This window comes from Vipera ursinii (assembly GCF_947247035.1).
Source record: "Vipera ursinii genome assembly, chromosome: 8".
Taxonomy (NCBI): domain Eukaryota; kingdom Metazoa; phylum Chordata; class Lepidosauria; order Squamata; family Viperidae; genus Vipera; species Vipera ursinii.
The window spans coordinates 7463004-7480282 of record NC_139519.1 but is presented as its reverse complement, the minus strand read 5'-3'; the positions used below and the strand labels follow the sequence as shown (position 1 = coordinate 7480282).

Here is a 17279-nt window from a genome sequence, read left to right as displayed (position 1 = left end):
TGAGAAGAGCGGAATGGCTGGAACAGCTGAGGATATGGAGCTGTCCAAAACAATAAAAGAGAAGAGTAGTAAAACTGCCTGAACATCAGCTCTCCATGCTAAATTATTAAATTCAGCTGGATAGCAATACTTATTTTTAAAACCTCTGGTGGGATGATTAAAAACAGCATGTTACCTCTGTCGAAATGTTCTACTTAGACACCATTTTCTTCTCTTCTGTTGAGTCTTTCTTCCTCGGAGAGACCTACCGACACGTGTCACTGCAATTCCATCATCCTGAGAATTCCCACAAGCGTTTTTGTACTTTAAATAAAGACGGATACATCAATCTGCTTGCAATTTGTTGGAAGCCACGGATAGGATCGAGGGTCCCATTAAACGCTTTTCACCTCTTTAAATTGCAAGGAGAGCACAAAGCAGGCGAGATTAAAATGCTAAAACCTGGGCTGAGAGAGAGGGATTAGCAATATCGTGTGTGGTGTGCATGATGCAGGAAGAGATGACCGGGCTGAGCGCGAGGGAGGGGTCAAACACATCTGTAAGTCTTGAGTCCCTTGAGGTGGAAAAAAATGAAAATTTGATCATGAGTTTTACTGATTAGATATGTATTTGTTGTCATCGAAATGGCTAGTTTACACTATTACTGTATGTGAAAGGAAAAAGTTGAGGTACGTTGCTGCTGCTTTATTCTACTGCACTAGAGGGAGTCGGAAGTCAACGCCTTTTTTTTCTTTTCTCCCTTTTTTCTACACCTCTCCTTTCCCCTTTCCCTCCCTTTTCTTTCCTACTGTTTGCTGTTGTGTTTTGTATTATAAGCTAATAAAAATGGCAGTTTGGAAAAAGAAAATAAGTCTCGAGTCTCTGTGCAAGAGATCTAATCCCGTCCTCCTGGAATGGCTCCTAATTCCTGCTCATTTCATTAGTAGTTCAGATTTTGTAGAGAGCTTAAACTTGCAATAAATCTTTACACTCACTTGAACTGTCTCCTGAATTTCCTCAGTGCGTGACACATATACATGTAATGTTTGACAGAAATATTTTTTTCTGGTATGAAACTATCACCTTGGTTGCTGCTTGGATACTGGTTAACAAAGTAAGTGCCTGCCTTTTCCAATCTGTGAAAGTCTAATTAAGTAAAACTGAAATGTATGAGTTTCACTGCATAGTCACTGGTTTTGAGATAGGTGACTATTTAGATTGAATAAATAAATAAATTAACTCAAATTGCGGTGCAATGTCAGTTCAGTGCAATGTGGTCCAAAGAAACCCACTTTAAGTGCCCCAAATGAAAGCTACACATCATATCCTAATCTCTCCTTTCCTCGCCCACACATTTCTATCGTTACCAATGTCACAATCAAAATTGTGTGGGGTTGTGTTTTTTTTTTGCACTAGAATTGGACGGATGACAAATAGTCGAGGATCAATGAAAAAGAATCTTGCACATGTAGAAGCCAGCTATATTTCACAGCTGAATATGCTGCTAAATATGAAGGTTTTTCTTTGCTTTGTTTTTCTTTGGCAATTCAATCTTCGCCTTAAGATTTGCTAGAGGCTTCTGATCATCACCACTTTCTTACAAAGAATTCAATTGTGGTAGTTATTGACTAAAGCTACGAATAACAAAACATACCTGCTGTTTGTTTACATAAACATGCTGTGCCCAATTAAATAACCTTTATCACGACTTGTTTATTTAGTTATAATTTTAGATTTATCCCTCATTCAGCATAGTCTCCGGATGGCATATGATTAAAATCAATACAATGCCTTAAAAAAGCAGAAAGACATTAACGAAGAAAAAGGAAGATTAGTGGGGACAGCATGCCATAGCCAAGACCAACTACACACTAATGGGCTTCAATCTATCGCAGAACAATTATTATATTTTGGAAACTGTTGTCCCAACATATCTAAACAGCATGAATTGTTGCATTCAGCTCTCAAAAAAATTTGGGAAAACTATTCAATCCCTCAGCATATTTTTGTCTGGTATCTCGATAAAAATATGCTGAGGGATTGAATAGTTTTCCCAATTTTTTTTTGAGAGCTGAATGCAACAATTCATGCTGTTTAGATATGATGGGGCAACAGTTTCCAAAATTTCCATTCAGTATGTGAATTTAAGGATTTAACATCAAGAGCAGATCCATACACTGAGCCCTGGTAGCACAGTGGTTAAAATGCAGTATTGCAGGCAAACTCTTCCCACAATTAGGAGTTCGATCCTGACTGGCTCAAGGTTGACTCATCCTTTCATCCTTCTGAGGTCAGCAAAATGAGGAGCCAGATTGTTGGGGGCAAGATGCTGATGTTGTAAACTGTCGAGAGAGTGCTGTAAAGCACTATGGGGCAGTATATAAGTCTAAGTGCTACTTCTATTACTATGAGTGGATCTCTTTAGGTAACGGCACATGCTTCAACACATATTCTGATGCTTTTCCCCTGAACAGTATTTTTTCCCCCGTAATTGCTATTGCTTTTAGATGATTGTAGCTTCTTTGTGTTGCCAAGAGCAGCACAAAGTTAAGGGAAGATCTAGATCAGTATTTCTCAAACTTGGCCACTTTCAGACATATGGGCTTCAACTCCCAGAATTCCCCAGTCACCCTATGGAAAATTCTAGGAGTTGAAGTCCATATGTCTTGAAGTGGCCAGGTTTGAGGAACACTGACCTAGAAGAAAACGCACACTATTAATAGAAGGAATAATCAAGTCTGGGAATTTTTCTACAGAAACTGTGAAAGTGGTCTGGAAAGAATTTGCAGCTTGACTAGATGACATGTGGATTGAGTAGTTGTGAGAACAAGGCAGCTTGCCAAGAGGGATAAGGTCCCCCCCTTTTTTGCTTCCCAGATTACAGTATGCTGCTCAGTAGAAATTGATCGGTTGGTTGGTTGATTTAAAAGATTTATATGCCTGCCCATCTTAGCAAATCTGGGTGACTCACAACAGTCATAAAACCAATAAATAAAACAAGTGGAAAAGGAGTAAAATAAAAACCCTATGCTGGATTTTCTTAAAAACAATAGCAAAACAGAATTAGGAAGTTGACAGATAGAACATTAACTAAAAATAAGGAACATGCCAAGGCAAGCAATTGCAGTCTTGGGCCTTGGTGCTGTTGTTACATGGCTAATGAGCAACTGTGACTTAGAAAACTACCCTCAACATAGTGTTCCATGCTATGGAAGCCACCAGAGAGATACCAGAATAGATTCCGCCTATCACATCCGAAAGCCACCAGGAGAGAGTCAGCTGTCATGTCATTTGACAAGATACATGTCCTTCCCACATTTGTTTTATTTAAGAGACTGAAAATGTCTCATATTTGGACTGATACAGATAACAGTAGGATTTCTACAGCAAGTAGAAATCTCTCTTTTTCAGAGATTTCTATTTATTGCAGAAACACCCAAACAACATTTGCATATATCTGAATATTGAACAAAGTACAGTTGAAATATCTTTAAGGCTGTTTGCTTTTATTCATAATCCTACGCTATTTTTTTGTAAAAGAATTTTTAGGGTTTTTTTAAACATCCCAAGCTGTGTTTTTTTTTTAAAAATAAATAAATAGTTCTCTCTCTTAATCCTACATCCCATATATTACTTCCAAATCCATTTAATCTTTATATACGATTTCTACATTTCAGAAGTGTAAGTGGGCCTTAAATAAGTCTATCCTGGATTGCATCCATGTAATTGAACTGACAGGTAGAGTAATCCTACTTACTTCTTGTGACAGTGTTGGGTTAAGACCCACTGTGAAACTAAGAAATATATTGTGACCAGGAAAAGGCCAGCCTTAGAGAGAGTTTACTACTAGCAGTCAGAAGGCATGATAAAAAAAACTCTTTACTTTCACAACATATGGACAGACTTAACTATAGTTTCACCTGGGAAACTATGGCCATCCTAGTCCAAGCCAAGTCCAAAAATGCTGGGGAATTTCTAGAAGCCTGGCACTCTGTCAAATTAGCCATCAGTAGACACATAGACTTAAACAATATCTACATACTGTGCAAAAAAACCCAATCTACAAGCCAAAAAGGGAACAAAAAGATGAAAACATCTCCTCGCCAGCAATCAGCACCCAGATGAGCACAGATTAACTCCAAGATTAACATCAAACCAACAATCAAGAAGTAAACAATACCCCAGTCAAGCTAATAGTAAACAGCCCAACCAAAGAGCCTCCAAGGCCACTCCCACCAACACATGTGGGACAGGGCAAACACACTAGAATATAGACTGGGAGCAAATCCTACTCCTTACTAGCACTCATGATGTTACCTAGTTTGGGTAATGAAAACCACCCAGCCCAGAGAGCACCAAAGACCCCCCAGTTCAATCCTGAACTACAAATATTCTCCTTTAGACTTTACTACTTATGAAGGTTACAACATTCTCTGGGCGTATTGGATCAAAACTAAGATTTAAGTTGCAATGTCCTCACATCTACTCTAAACATGTCCTATGATCATTATGTTTCTCTCAGAGTAGAGATCAGCCGATAAGCAGAACACAATGTATTAAAGATTCATTCTAGCAGATTTTAATATAACCAGGCTAAGCTATTTTTATGATTCCACCCATGGTACATTTCATCTATTTTCTTCATGTAAGGATTAAAGCCTGTTTTATAAGATTCTTTCTTTGTTATTGTATCTGATTCCAGCTAAAGAGCTGGGCATGAAGAGAAGCTCAGTTACCTGTATTGCAATAAAATGAAGACTCCAATTTAGTTTGGGTGCTTGTGGAAGAGTAACGTCCCTAGAGTTCAAGATCTAATCCTGTAGTATTACAGCAAAGCATAAAAGCTAAAGAGAGGAAAATTTACTATTTGAATTTCTCACTAGCAGCCAGATCTTATTTTTTAAATGGATTCTTGAAATTGGTGAAAATACAATTGTAGAGTTGAAAGGAGCATTTATGTCATCAATTCCAATCCCTCAGTGCAGAATCCGAGACAGATGCATGATGAGCTTTCATTTCAACACATCCATCCTTTATCGGAGTAATTGATTACACTGCCAAACTGCTAGGAAGCTTTTTTGAGCATTCACAAGAGGTTGGCTTTCAGTCAGGCTCCAAAAACCAAGAAAAACCACTGAGGTTCTTCTGAACAGTTTATTTTATTGTTCTTCACCTACAGACAGAGATCTTGCCAAACTAAAGCAATTATTTGCATCACTACAGATATACTCAGGGAACAGTTAGGGAGGAGCCTTCTTAACTCTCTTTCTCCCAGCCAAACTATCTGAACTTCACTGTTTCTTGGTCTTCTGGAATGCAGCCCCTCCCACCTGGGAATATAGACTGCATTCCATCACACCTTCTTAAAACTGAAGCCCAACATTCTGTAGTTTTCAACTGGCAATCATTGTGCCTTGGATAAACCTCGTTAATACAATATAGATATAGGTTTAAACTGCAGGTACCTGAATGTTGTTTAAATATAGGGAAAATCTTTCCGATTAGATGATCTATAAAAGCAATGGAGCAGCCTACTTGTGAAGGTAGTAAGTTCTTCATCTCTGGAGTTTTTGAAGTAGTTGGACAGCTTTCTGTTACACATGTGCAGGTTTGCCTGTATTCTGCAGAAAGTTGAACCAAATTGTTTTTGTAATTGCTTCCAATTCTGTGATTCTATATTTCTAAGTCTAGACTTTCTGTGTGACATTCTTTCAGATAACTGAAGACTTGTGTAGTATCTCCTCTGAACCGTGGCATCTGTGTGGGGGAATGTTAAAATAGTTACAGTGTTGGGATCAAAACTCCACCACTTTGTACATGCATGCAACATCAACACGCGTCCAAAAGGAACAGGGCTTAGGTCTCATTGCTGTAACCATTGTCTTTCCTGTTTCAACCCCATCCCCATGGATGCGCAGCTTCTTCTCCTCGTTCTTCTGAATTCAATGCCAAACAATCCCTATTCATTCAATCTCTTTTGTAGGACTTTCTACTCTCTACTCACTGCCCCTTTCTTTAACTTTCATAAAGAATGATGCCCAGGAATAGAGAAGTCAATGTACAATCAGACCACAACTGTAGGAGGAGAAAAGGAGGAGCTGGCGAATGGGGGTGGGGGTAAAGTTAACTATGTCATCAGTTCAATCTATTCTCCAAAGCACCTGAAGACAGGACAAGAAACAATGGGTGAAAACTAATCAAGGAGAGAACCGACCTGGAACTAAGGAGAAATTTCCTGACAGAACAATTAATCCATGGAACTACTTGCCTCCAGAAGTTATGAATGCTCCAACACTGGAAGTTTTTAAGAAGAGATTGGACAACTATTTGTCTGAAATGGTATAGGGCTTCCTGCCTGAGCAGGGAGTTGGACTAGATGACTTCCAAGGTCCCTTCCGTTATTCTGTTACTCAGTTTAGAGTCATTACATTGCCACAAATGACCCAAGTCCAGTCCATCTTGAATTCCATTGACTCTTATCAGGTGCCGATTCAGATTTGAACTTTAGTCAACCAGATTCTTTTGTGTAGTCTTGAGCAATAAATTCTTCTGAATTGTAACTGACATTTAGTCAATTCAAGTTCAAATCTGAATCGGCACCAGGTAAGTGTCAATGGAATTCAAGGGGGGCTGGATTTGGATCATTTGTGGCAACATAATGACTCCAAACGAATGACATATTTAACTCCACCCCTCAGCTCTGTCTGCTTTTCTCCTACAACAACATATTAAATGGATTTATTATTTTCCATGATGTGGAAGCATTATAGTGGTAAATAGAGTGTAAAGTTGCATTTATTGATTGATTAAATTTTACTGTGCAATTCTTAGCTCATTTGTCTTTCCTATCAATATTGTTATGAATATTATATCTGTATCAACAATGTTGCCCCCCCTTCTGTCATCTATAAATTTCATAAGCATTCATTTTACAGTACAATTTCATCCAAATCATTAATAAAAACAAAGGATGGATAAAGTTTCTTTTCCAAAAGATCCCTGAAGGTAGTTGCTTACTGAATATTCAGAACTTGGCAGTTCTAATTTGTAGGCCATCTACTGATTAAACAAAATATTTACGTGATGAATCACATGAATTTTGACTGATCTGTTTGATAATTAAATGAATGGCTACATTGCTGAATGTACAATGAAGATGCCTAGAATAGGATACTGAGACAAATGTGGAATAATCCAAAATTCAATGAAGAAAATCTATTGGAGATTGCTGAAATAAGAAACTCCACATTTTTCCATTCATGAGTAGAACAAACTAGTATTCTTTTAACTTACAATCCTGCTTTGTTGTTGTTGTTAGCTGCGAAGTTGTGTCCGACCCATCGCGACCCTATGGACAATGTTCCTCCAGGCCTTCCTGTCCTCTACCATCTTCTGGAGTCCATTTAAGCTCACGCCTACTGCTTCAGTGACTCCATCCAGCCACCTCATTCTCTGTTGTCCCCTTCTTCTCTTGCCCTCAACTTTTCCCAGCATTAGGCTCTTCTCCAGTGAGTCCTTCCTTCTCATTAGGCAGCTAAAGTATTTGAGTTTCCACTTCAGGATCTGGCCTTCTAAAGAGCAGTCAGGGCTGATCTCCTCTAGGATACAATCGTGCTATTTAAACCTAAAACTGAATCACTTAATGAAATTATTAAGTTGCAATCCTGTAGTAGCTCAAAAGCCAGGCAAGTGTTCTTCTTTCTTCCACCTTCTCAGATGGGAACCGAACTGACCTCAAAGTATTAAGAAATGGCATCTTTCCACCTACAAGTCTACCACCTTGTGAGGCCCATTCTCTTAGGTGTCTGGTATAAGCTATGGCAACATGTGTATCACGGCAATGTTTCATTGTGAGTTCTGGTCTCCCATCTTGGGCATGAAAGCTGGCTGGTGGACTTTGGGCCAGTCACTCTCCCTCTCAGCCCAAACCATCTTGCAGGTTGTGGTGGAGAAAAGAGGAGGAAGAAAGAGTATTGGATATGTTCATCACCTTGAGTTATTTATAAAAATAAGGTGGGATAAAAATAAATAAATGTGAAAAAAGTAAGAAATGACATTATGGAGGAGAGGACACCATGTGTGTCATTTCTAACATGAGATTCATGGTTTCAGTTGCCTTTACTATCCCCTATGTGAAAGCTGATGCTGTTTCATCCCAAGGTTAGGTATCTTTAAAAAAAAAAGCAAAAAAGAATCCAAAAAGCTAAGGGACAAAGGGAAGGCAATCCTGAATAAAACTGAAAGAAGTCAAATAATTGTCCTTCCAAAACCTGCCTGCCTGAATAGAAATGGATTACAGTACTTTAGTAGTTTCAAGAAGCTCCATTATAGAATCCCTCTAGTTAAATAATGGAATTGTTCTGCTGTTTGGCTAGTCTGTCTATATCCACGGAGTGATGAAATATGTATGCATTGCTGTGTTAGGATGCAAAATATAACATTAAGGGCAAAGTATCAAGAATCAATACCTAGGACCTAGAGGAAATGAAGCTCATGTTATCTGCTAAAGGTCCTCTGAAGAAGCCAGATCTTCATAGCCTTCCAAAATCTTAGCAGAACCAGGGCATTCTAATCATCTAAGGCAGTGGTGGCAAACCTATGGCATGCGTGCCAGAGGTGGCACTCAGAGCCCTCTCTGTTGGCATGTGTGCCACTAGGTCCATCAGGCCGCCACTGCCTCCTGGAGCAGGAGCCCCACCCAGCACAAAGGAGGCAAAGCGGCCAACTGGCAAGCTCAAGCAGAGGTGGTAGAGCAGAGGTCATCAACCACTGACGATTGGTGAACTGGAAAAAAAAGGGAGGGGGAAGCATTTTAGATGCGTGGATGTGCGCACGGGGCTGCGAGCATGCACACGCTGCAAATGGGGTGGGGATAGTGCCTGCGTGATACTCACTAGCCCTGCCCCATTCTTCCATGGTGCAGTGTCTTGTATCTCCACCCCACAGTTCTGCGGTGGCCATTTTTGCGCCTTGCAGCACAGTGTCCCCAGTTTTGTGCCCCCAGGTTTTGTGTGCCTGAGATGGCACTCAGAGGCGCCTCCCTGCCCCCCCCCCTTGAGGGCACCACAATGTTGATGCAGCCCTGGCAATAAATACGTGGGTTTTGGGTTGTGGTTTGGGCACTCGGCCTCTAAAAGGTTCTCTATCACTGATCTAAGGTATACAAAGAAGGGGACTGTGACAGAGCAGGCCTCCATGATCCCTGACACTACTGAGGGATCAGGACTCGGAGTGAGCCCTCTCTTCCAGATCTTATCTAGGCCAACACTCCCTGTGTTAATCAGGGAAACACAAACATGGAGACGAGGGCACGTGTTCCCTTTCTCTGTCACTTCTGAGGAACTGGCAATCACTATAGTGGTAGGTGGCTGTCAGGTTCTTGAAAAGGATAATTACAGTATCTTATTAGTAAGACTGATGGAGATGAAAGAGATAGGGTTGCAAGATTCTTAGCAACTGAATTCTTTTCCTTTTAAAACCAATTCATTCCCTTTCTGCCCCCCCCCCAACATTTTCACTTCACTTCCCAATGGCTTTTTTTGGTGAATCAGTAAAGAGGCAGTTCTTTTCACAAATAGGAGTTGATCAAAACCAACACCTGAATCCAGATTAGGCTGTGTACATTATTGGAGCCGTGCCAAAGCAAATGCAGAAGAACGAAGGAGCGGAGCTTCGGTTGCACTTGATCCAACTGCCAGGTGCAGATGGATTTTTCTCTGCTCTTTTCTATGGAATAATAGTTTTTATTGAGTTTTGACATTGTCATCTAAATGTTTCTCAGTGTTTCATCCCTTTTTCAGCAGCTAAAAGTAGTCCTGCATCCATGCAGATTTTTTTTGTTTTGTTTCTGATTGATTTCCTCACTTGGTTAAGCCTAATTCTGGGAATAAATCTTATTTTGGAAGTATCACATGGCCTAGAACCCATGTTGGCTTTGGTATTCGGTAAGCCTTCGTGGTATAAAGCTTCAGTGCATCTTCTTCAGCCTTCTTCAGTGATTTTCTGGTGCCCTTTTTCGTTCTTCAAATCTCTGATGAACTTTCCATGCCTACCTATGCTTTGTGGTAAGTGGAATCTTTCAACTTTGCTGTGTGGATGAAGGGCATGATTCATTGACATTATTTTTCTGGTCTTCCTTGTCCCTATGACATCTAGTTTTGCTTGAGTCCAGTCCATTATTCCAGCTGTGTATCTAATGACTGGAAGTGCCCAGATGTTAATTGCCTTGATGGTATTCTCTCTATAAAATTTAGACGTTAAGACCTTCTTCATTCTCAAGAAGTCTTCACTACTAATCTTCTTGACTTCTGTGTGCTTCATATTGTCAACTTGCAGCATGCCCAGATTCTTGTAGTGATCTTCTTCATCCAGGCTCTTTTCCAGAGGGCATCTTAATTACTTCAGTTATCACTATCTTTCCCCTGTGGATGGTAAAGGTTGCAGTCCAAACTATCACAACATTTTGGCTGTATATATATGGAGAGTCTTGATTGATTTCCTCACTTGGTTAAGCCTAATTCTGGGAATAAATCTTATTTTGGAAGTATCACATGGCCTAGAACCCATGTTGGCTTTGGTATTCGGTAAGCCTTCGTGGTATAAAGCTTCAGTGCATCTTCTTCAGCCTTCTTCAGTGATTTTCTGGTGCCCTTTTTCGTTCTTCAAATCTCTGATGAACTTTCCATGTCTTCAGCAGTGATTCTATTTCAGATGGTGTTTCTCCATACAGCTTTAGATTGTCCAGATAAAGGAGGTGGTTTTTTATGTTGGCCTGACAGCAATGGTCTTCAGTATTGTTGACAGAAGAATCAATGAAATGACAAACAACTGTGGTGATAGTGAGTCTCCTTGAAAGATTTCTCTCTTGATATTAACCTCTCCTAGTCTATCACCATTGATCAGCCACTGTGTCTTCCATTGCGTCATTGATCTTTGCACAAAGCTTCTGGTGTTTCTACTGACTCCTCTTATTTCTAGGCTCTTGAGTATCTAATCATATGGTAGGGAGTTGAATTTCCTCTTGTAATCATTCCAAGCTACGTTCAAGTTTAATCAGTTGTGTGTTATTATTATTATTATGATGTTTGCATAATCTAGAGTTAGATTCACAGTCTAAGAATGGTGGAAACTTAATAACTCAAGTTCTGATCAAAGAACTAAACATTATTAACGTAGCATCTAAGAATATGGACAGTTCTAAGCAGGGTGGTTGGGTTTTTTTCTTTTTGGTAAAATTAGGGGTTTATTTATTATTTCATTTTTTTATTATTATTATTATTATTATTATTATTATTATTATTATTATTATTATTATTATTATTATTATTATTATTATTATTATTTATTATGGTTTCTGCAATTGTTTTCTCTCCACCAGAGGTTTTCATTCACTTTCATTATTTTATTCCTTAAGTCCAAAGCCTTCCTTTTCAAAATGCTTGTATAAATATTTCCTTTTTTCTATATAAAAAGTAAAATATTAGCTCTGTGCATGAACTATTCTTCTTATAACCAATGATTAATATGTGATCACTAGTGTGTTTTAAGGCTACCTCATTTTCCCAGGTTTTCTCCAAAAACCAGGAACTCCCTAGGATAATTATCTCTGCAAAATTAAAATTTGTCTGCCTTCATTCTTAACCTTTCTTCCTCCGGATGTGGAGTTGCACATTCTCCCAGACTGGATGGAATTTCCAGAACATTTAATACCACTTGTGTGCCTTCTTCGAGTTATTGAGTTCTTATTACAGGTAGTTCTTGACTTACAGCCACAATAGAGTCCAAAGTTTATGTTGCAAAGTGACACATTTGTTAATTGAGTTTTGTCCCATTTTACAACCTTTCTTGCCACAGTGGTTAAGTGAATCACTGCAGTTGTTAAGTTAGTTACAGGGTTCTTCAGTCAGTCTGGTTTCCCCATTGACGTTGCTTGTCAGAAAGTCACAAAAGAGGATCACAAGACCCAGGACCCTGCAATCGTCATAAATATGAGTCAGTAGCCAAGGGTCTGAATTTTGATCCCTTGACCGTGGGGATGCTGCAATGTTCGTAAGTGTGAAAAATAATCATAAATCCCTTTTTTTAGAGCCGGTTACTTCAAACAGTTACTAGCCCAGTGCGCTCCCACAGAGAGGGCCTCCTAAGGGTGCCGCCGTTCGTAGAATGCTGTCTGGTGACCCCCAGGGGGAGGGCGTTCTCTGTGGGCGCGCCTGACCTATGGAACCATTTACCGGTTGAGCTCCGGATGGCTCCCGACCTTCGCTCCTTCCGACGCGACCTAAAAACCTATCTGTTTGAGCAATCCGGTCTGGTCTGACGGGTTTTGTTTTAATTATTGTTTTAAGGTAACTTATCTTCTGCATTTGGGCATTAGGGTTTAATTTGTTTTCAATTTCTGTATTTGTGCATTTTGATATTTATGTCACTGTTCACCGCCCTGAGTCCTTGGGGAGAAGGGCAGTATACAAATCAAATAAATAAATAAATAAATAAATAAATAAATAAATAAACAAACAAACAAACAAACAAACAAACAGTGGTAAGTCAAGGACTCCCTGTACTTTGTGTCCAGCACAATCACACCAGTGTGCTCCACACAGCAGAACAGGATCAAGACAAGAATAAGCAGGCTTCAGTTACGTAACTTTAATGCTAGTCTGGGGTAAATTCAGAATCTTGGGAACTACAAGGACAATTTCCAGCCAGCATTTACTAGTACATTCATTAAAGGTTTGAAATGCTCCTTCCAAGTTGTTGTTGTTGTTGTTGTTTGCTACTTGGTCTCAGTTGCCTTTTATAGGATAAGCTGCTAATGCCCTGCCTTCTATCTCTTGACCGTCTGTATTTGTTCTCCCTCCTATTCCTTTTCCTTTCCCTTCTTTCCTTCATTCTCTCACAAACTGTAATGGTATGTGGGAATGACCTTGGGAGAATGGTGGAGGAACTGCAGAATAGGTAATAGTCAGATAAGTGCCTGCAGAAGAAATGCAGGCATGGTAAATATCCCTTCCTAATTTCTTGCACTGTAAAGGGAGGAGGGGAGAGATGTACTTGCAAGATACTGTTAATGTAACCTTATATTAAACTTAGACTGAGTGTTCCTATATTTCAGGGGTGTCGAACTCAATTTCATTGAGGGCTGCATCAGCATTGCGGTTGCCCTCAAGGGGCTGGGTGGGCGTGGCCTACTGGGTGGGCATGGATAGAGTGGGTGTAGCCTACTGGGTGGGCGTGGCCAGCTCTACATCGTTCGCATCAAGGGTGCCTATGGGGGCCTGGGCAGGAGTGGGACAGATCTGAGGGTCTCTGGCAGAAGGAGGGTCTCTGGGCCAGGGCCAAGGCAGTGGGGGCTGTTCCCTCACTGTTTCCAGGATGGCTTTGTGGGCCACATGAAACCACTTTGCGGGCCGGATCCGGCCCCCGGGCCTTGTGTTTGACATGTCTGCTATATTTGCTTCTTGTCTGGACTACCCCGCAAGACTAACACCCAAACAAAGAGGTATTAATGTAGACAAGGACCTCAGTAGTATGGATATTAGCAGCTGCCTATTTAGGAAACAGTTTACCTATTTCTTCACTTTTCAGAAATACTGCAATGAATGGTGGCAGTCACATGTTGATAACTGTCAAGATTTACTCCTAAAATCTTCTCAGTTTCTCAACATTTGCAAAATTAATCTGGGATTGTCATCAAATTTCAGACATTCATTGCAACATATGTTAAGCTGATAATGGCTGTACAGCCGTCTGTTCAGGCAATAGGGAAATGTAATATAATGTTGCACGCTAAGGGCACAATCCAAGCATCATGAAACCCCTCAGATATCTACAGAGAGAACTGTGCATATGGTTATTCTCATTTTTTAAAATAATAATTTTTAGGAAACAATGGAGTTAAAAAGATAAAAAAATGCATACTAAAAAAATAAAAGATCAAAAAGAAAAAAAAGAAAATGCAAAAAAGAAAAAATAGAAAGAAAAATATTAAATAAAATAAAAAGAAGAATATAGTAAAGAAAAAGAAAAGAAATATATAAAGTTTATACACACACAGAGAGATACAGAGGTATTTATATTTGTTTATACACTCTTGTGTATAAACAAGTATAAACAATTTTTAAAACTTATGTTCTATTAAAATAGAACAAATGATCTTCCCATATTTCATCTGTAAATAAATCCTTAAAGCCTTGTTATCATTCTTCCCTAATCAGCAAAGGACCATTAAGAGTTACCAGACATGACAGTATATCTATTTTAATCTTGATAAAATAAATCAACTTTATATTCCTTCTTTCCATTTTTTCTGAACAATCTTGATCTTTAATCCTTTCAAATAATGCCCTGAAGTTTGATTTCTTTTGGTGTTTTCTTTGTCTCTTCTCCCAAAATTCTTTAAAACTTTAACAAGTTTTTTTCTGTAAATCCAATATAGGGAAATAATCCACATAACTCTTGATTTTTGATATCAGCCATTTTCATTTATGTATCCAGTGTAGCATCTTTATCCATATTAACCATAACTCTACTTCTAACCCTGTCATTTTTAAATTCACTTTCAGATCAGTCTGAATATTGTCCAGTAAAATTTCTTTCTCTTCAATAATATCTTTTAAACACAGTCTATTTATAGAAGCACACTGTTTTAAAATTAACTTCTGGGTCAATTGTTCACAAATATTCTTCAGTACAATCCAATGCTAAAGTATTTTGCTCCATTCTCTATTAGTATGTCAAAATTAAATTAATCACTCCTTTGACTGTAATCTTTAATTCCTTCTAGTTCCCTCTAGTGTCCACCCTTCAAAGTCCCCTCCTATCATTTTTTAAAAAAATATAAAAATAAAAACAAAAGTATTTTCCCACAGAAAATTTCAAAATCTTCAAATTTATCTAGGCTCTTAGTCCATTTATAACCTTATAAAAATAACATTTTAATTACCCTTTTGCTGTTTATTCCAGAAAAAATAATTAAGTCCTTAAACTTGTATTTAAAACTCCTTTTGGTAAGGATTGAAGGAAATTCACCTGATGCTATAAAACCTGTTGATCCAAAGGTTTCTAATAGCTAAAAAGCAGCAAACAATTTCCTAAATGATTAGAAAAGGAAATAACCGGGCTCAGCGTCCTTAAAGACACTGACTTTGAATTTATTTATTTATTTATTCGGTTTATATACCGCCCTATTCCCAAAGGACTCAGGGCGGTTTACAAGGCAAAATTTAAAAATAATCCAATATAAAATTAAAATAAAATTAAATTAAGTCTAGCCGCAAAAATTAAATTGAGCAAGATAGCTATTTTCTCATCTCGCAGACCTTATATAAGCCCATGGGAAACCCCTATCAGGGGGTCTTCTCAGAAGAAGCAAATGCACAGAGTATTTATGGGTGATCTTAAGCCCTCTCCTTGTCCAGAGGGTTTTAGCGGAGCATCTTCAGTTTGCTATTTCTCCCCAGAAGTGTGGTTTGGTTTTCAGTTAGTAATTGTTTTCTTATTAACTACTTTGCTGGTGTTCTGACATGGCTATTTTAAAGGACTAAGCCATTATTTCCTCCACATCTTTTTCCCATGCAGCAGTGAAAATTTCCGTGTAGCACAATCAGAGCAGTACATAAGAACAGAAAGAGTGCACAGGGAAAGAAGTCTGTTGGGATGCGAACTTTCCTAGGCAAGGACATCATGAGTCAAAAGGAAGGGAGGGCAGACAGTGAGAATTAGAGAACAGCAGCAGAAGATGAGATCTTGAAGGTCATAAGAAGTTTACTTATGTATACAAAAGTAAAACTTCCCTTGTTCCCTGAAAATGAATTAGCTCACATTAATTAATCTCTCTTTCTTTCACACACATGCTCACATGCATACATATGCTGTGGTAGAGTTATGCAAAAAAAAAAAACAATTTTTTTTCAGCTGATCTACAAGATATTATTGATGACACCCTAAAAGTATGGCCATCCTTTTGTCATCCTTTCCACCGGGGGGGGGGGAAGAGTCTCTGGCTTTAAAGATGGAGGCCTGGGAAACGAAGAATAGACCTAGAAGCTTTCTTTGCCATTTTCACTGTCTTCTAGCTATGGAAGGTGATGATTTTCTAGGAGAATTTGGAAAATAAGACCTAGAAGATTTCTGTGGGAGCTTCCATAAGAGAGGACGATTTCAGGGTAGCAGTAGCCTATTGGGGTAAATGCAGCTTTCAAGCCGGCTCTTTCCATAAGATGGCGCAGTTCATCCTGTTATGTATTCTGTCCACAGGTCTGAAGCGGACATACACTTGCAACATCTGTAACGTCACTCTAAACTCAATAGAACAGTATCACGCACACTTGAAGGGCTCGAAACATCAGAACAAGTAAGTCTGACTCTCTGTTAGCTCTGGTGGAGTGAGCAAGACATAGGGACAGGATTATTTTCCCTTCCCGTTATAATTAACCTGCATTTCTGGATATCGGATGCAAGCAAAAAAAAATTTTTTTTTAAGCATTTAAATAAACAGACTAGCAATGAGAAAGGAGTTTAGGTCGTTCTCCCAAAATGGCATGATTTTTGCTGATGTGGTAGATTGTGTTCACATTGAGGGAGGTGGTGTGATGGGCCTATAGTCAAAAGGCAATTTCCCAGGAAGGACATGCACATTTCAAGGAGGGTGACAAGACAAGAGGCAACACAGTCCAGAGCTGGATCGGAAAAAAGAGGAAGAAATTTGGCATAGCCACTCCCAAAAATCTCCCAGGGTTGTGCGCTGCCTGCATCCCAAGGATGGGGCTTTGCTTGTTAAGGGTACACTAGTATAGGTTTAGTCTGGCAAGATTCTGTCTATATGGTGAAAGTCAGGGGTCCCCAACCCCCAGTCTGTGGACCGTTACTGGGCCACGGCATGCCAGCAACCGGTCCGCACAAACAAGGGATGCAGGCAGCGCACAAAACCACACACTCTCCGGTCCGTGGAAAAACCTCTCTCCACGGAACCGGTCCTTGGTGCCCAAATGGTTGGGGACCTCTGGTGTAAGCAAATAAAGAACTGAACCATCACAGTGTTCTATGTTGCTCTTGGGCTAAGCCTGACAGCTGGCACATGTAAAAAGCCACGAATGTGAAAATGCCATATATTCAGAAAGCAGAACGAAGGAGAAAGAAGGACAGCAGGAGGCTGTCAAAATCAGGAGGATGGAAATCGAGTGGGAGATTGTGACGCAGTATATATGCATTTATGAATTGTGTATGTGTGAGAGGGAGATGCGCAGAAGGAAAGATTAAAGTGAAGCACTTCAGCGTCTGATGAATAGGACTTATTTTCTGGG

The 17279-nt window shown here is 39.4% G+C and overlaps 1 protein-coding gene across 1 annotated transcript in view; it reads left to right on the top strand.

Annotated features, from left to right (window-relative positions):
- Positions 1–16234, top strand: part of ZMAT4 (zinc finger matrin-type 4) — a gene marked incomplete at both ends in the record, with an annotated part of 97099 nt that extends 80865 nt beyond the window's left edge. The window contains one exon of the mRNA XM_083368482.1: position 16234. Coding sequence (XP_083224608.1) covers position 16234 — 1 coding nt within the window. The remainder of the gene's footprint in view (positions 1–16233) is intronic.
- Between the last annotated feature and the right edge of the window lie 1045 nt (positions 16235–17279).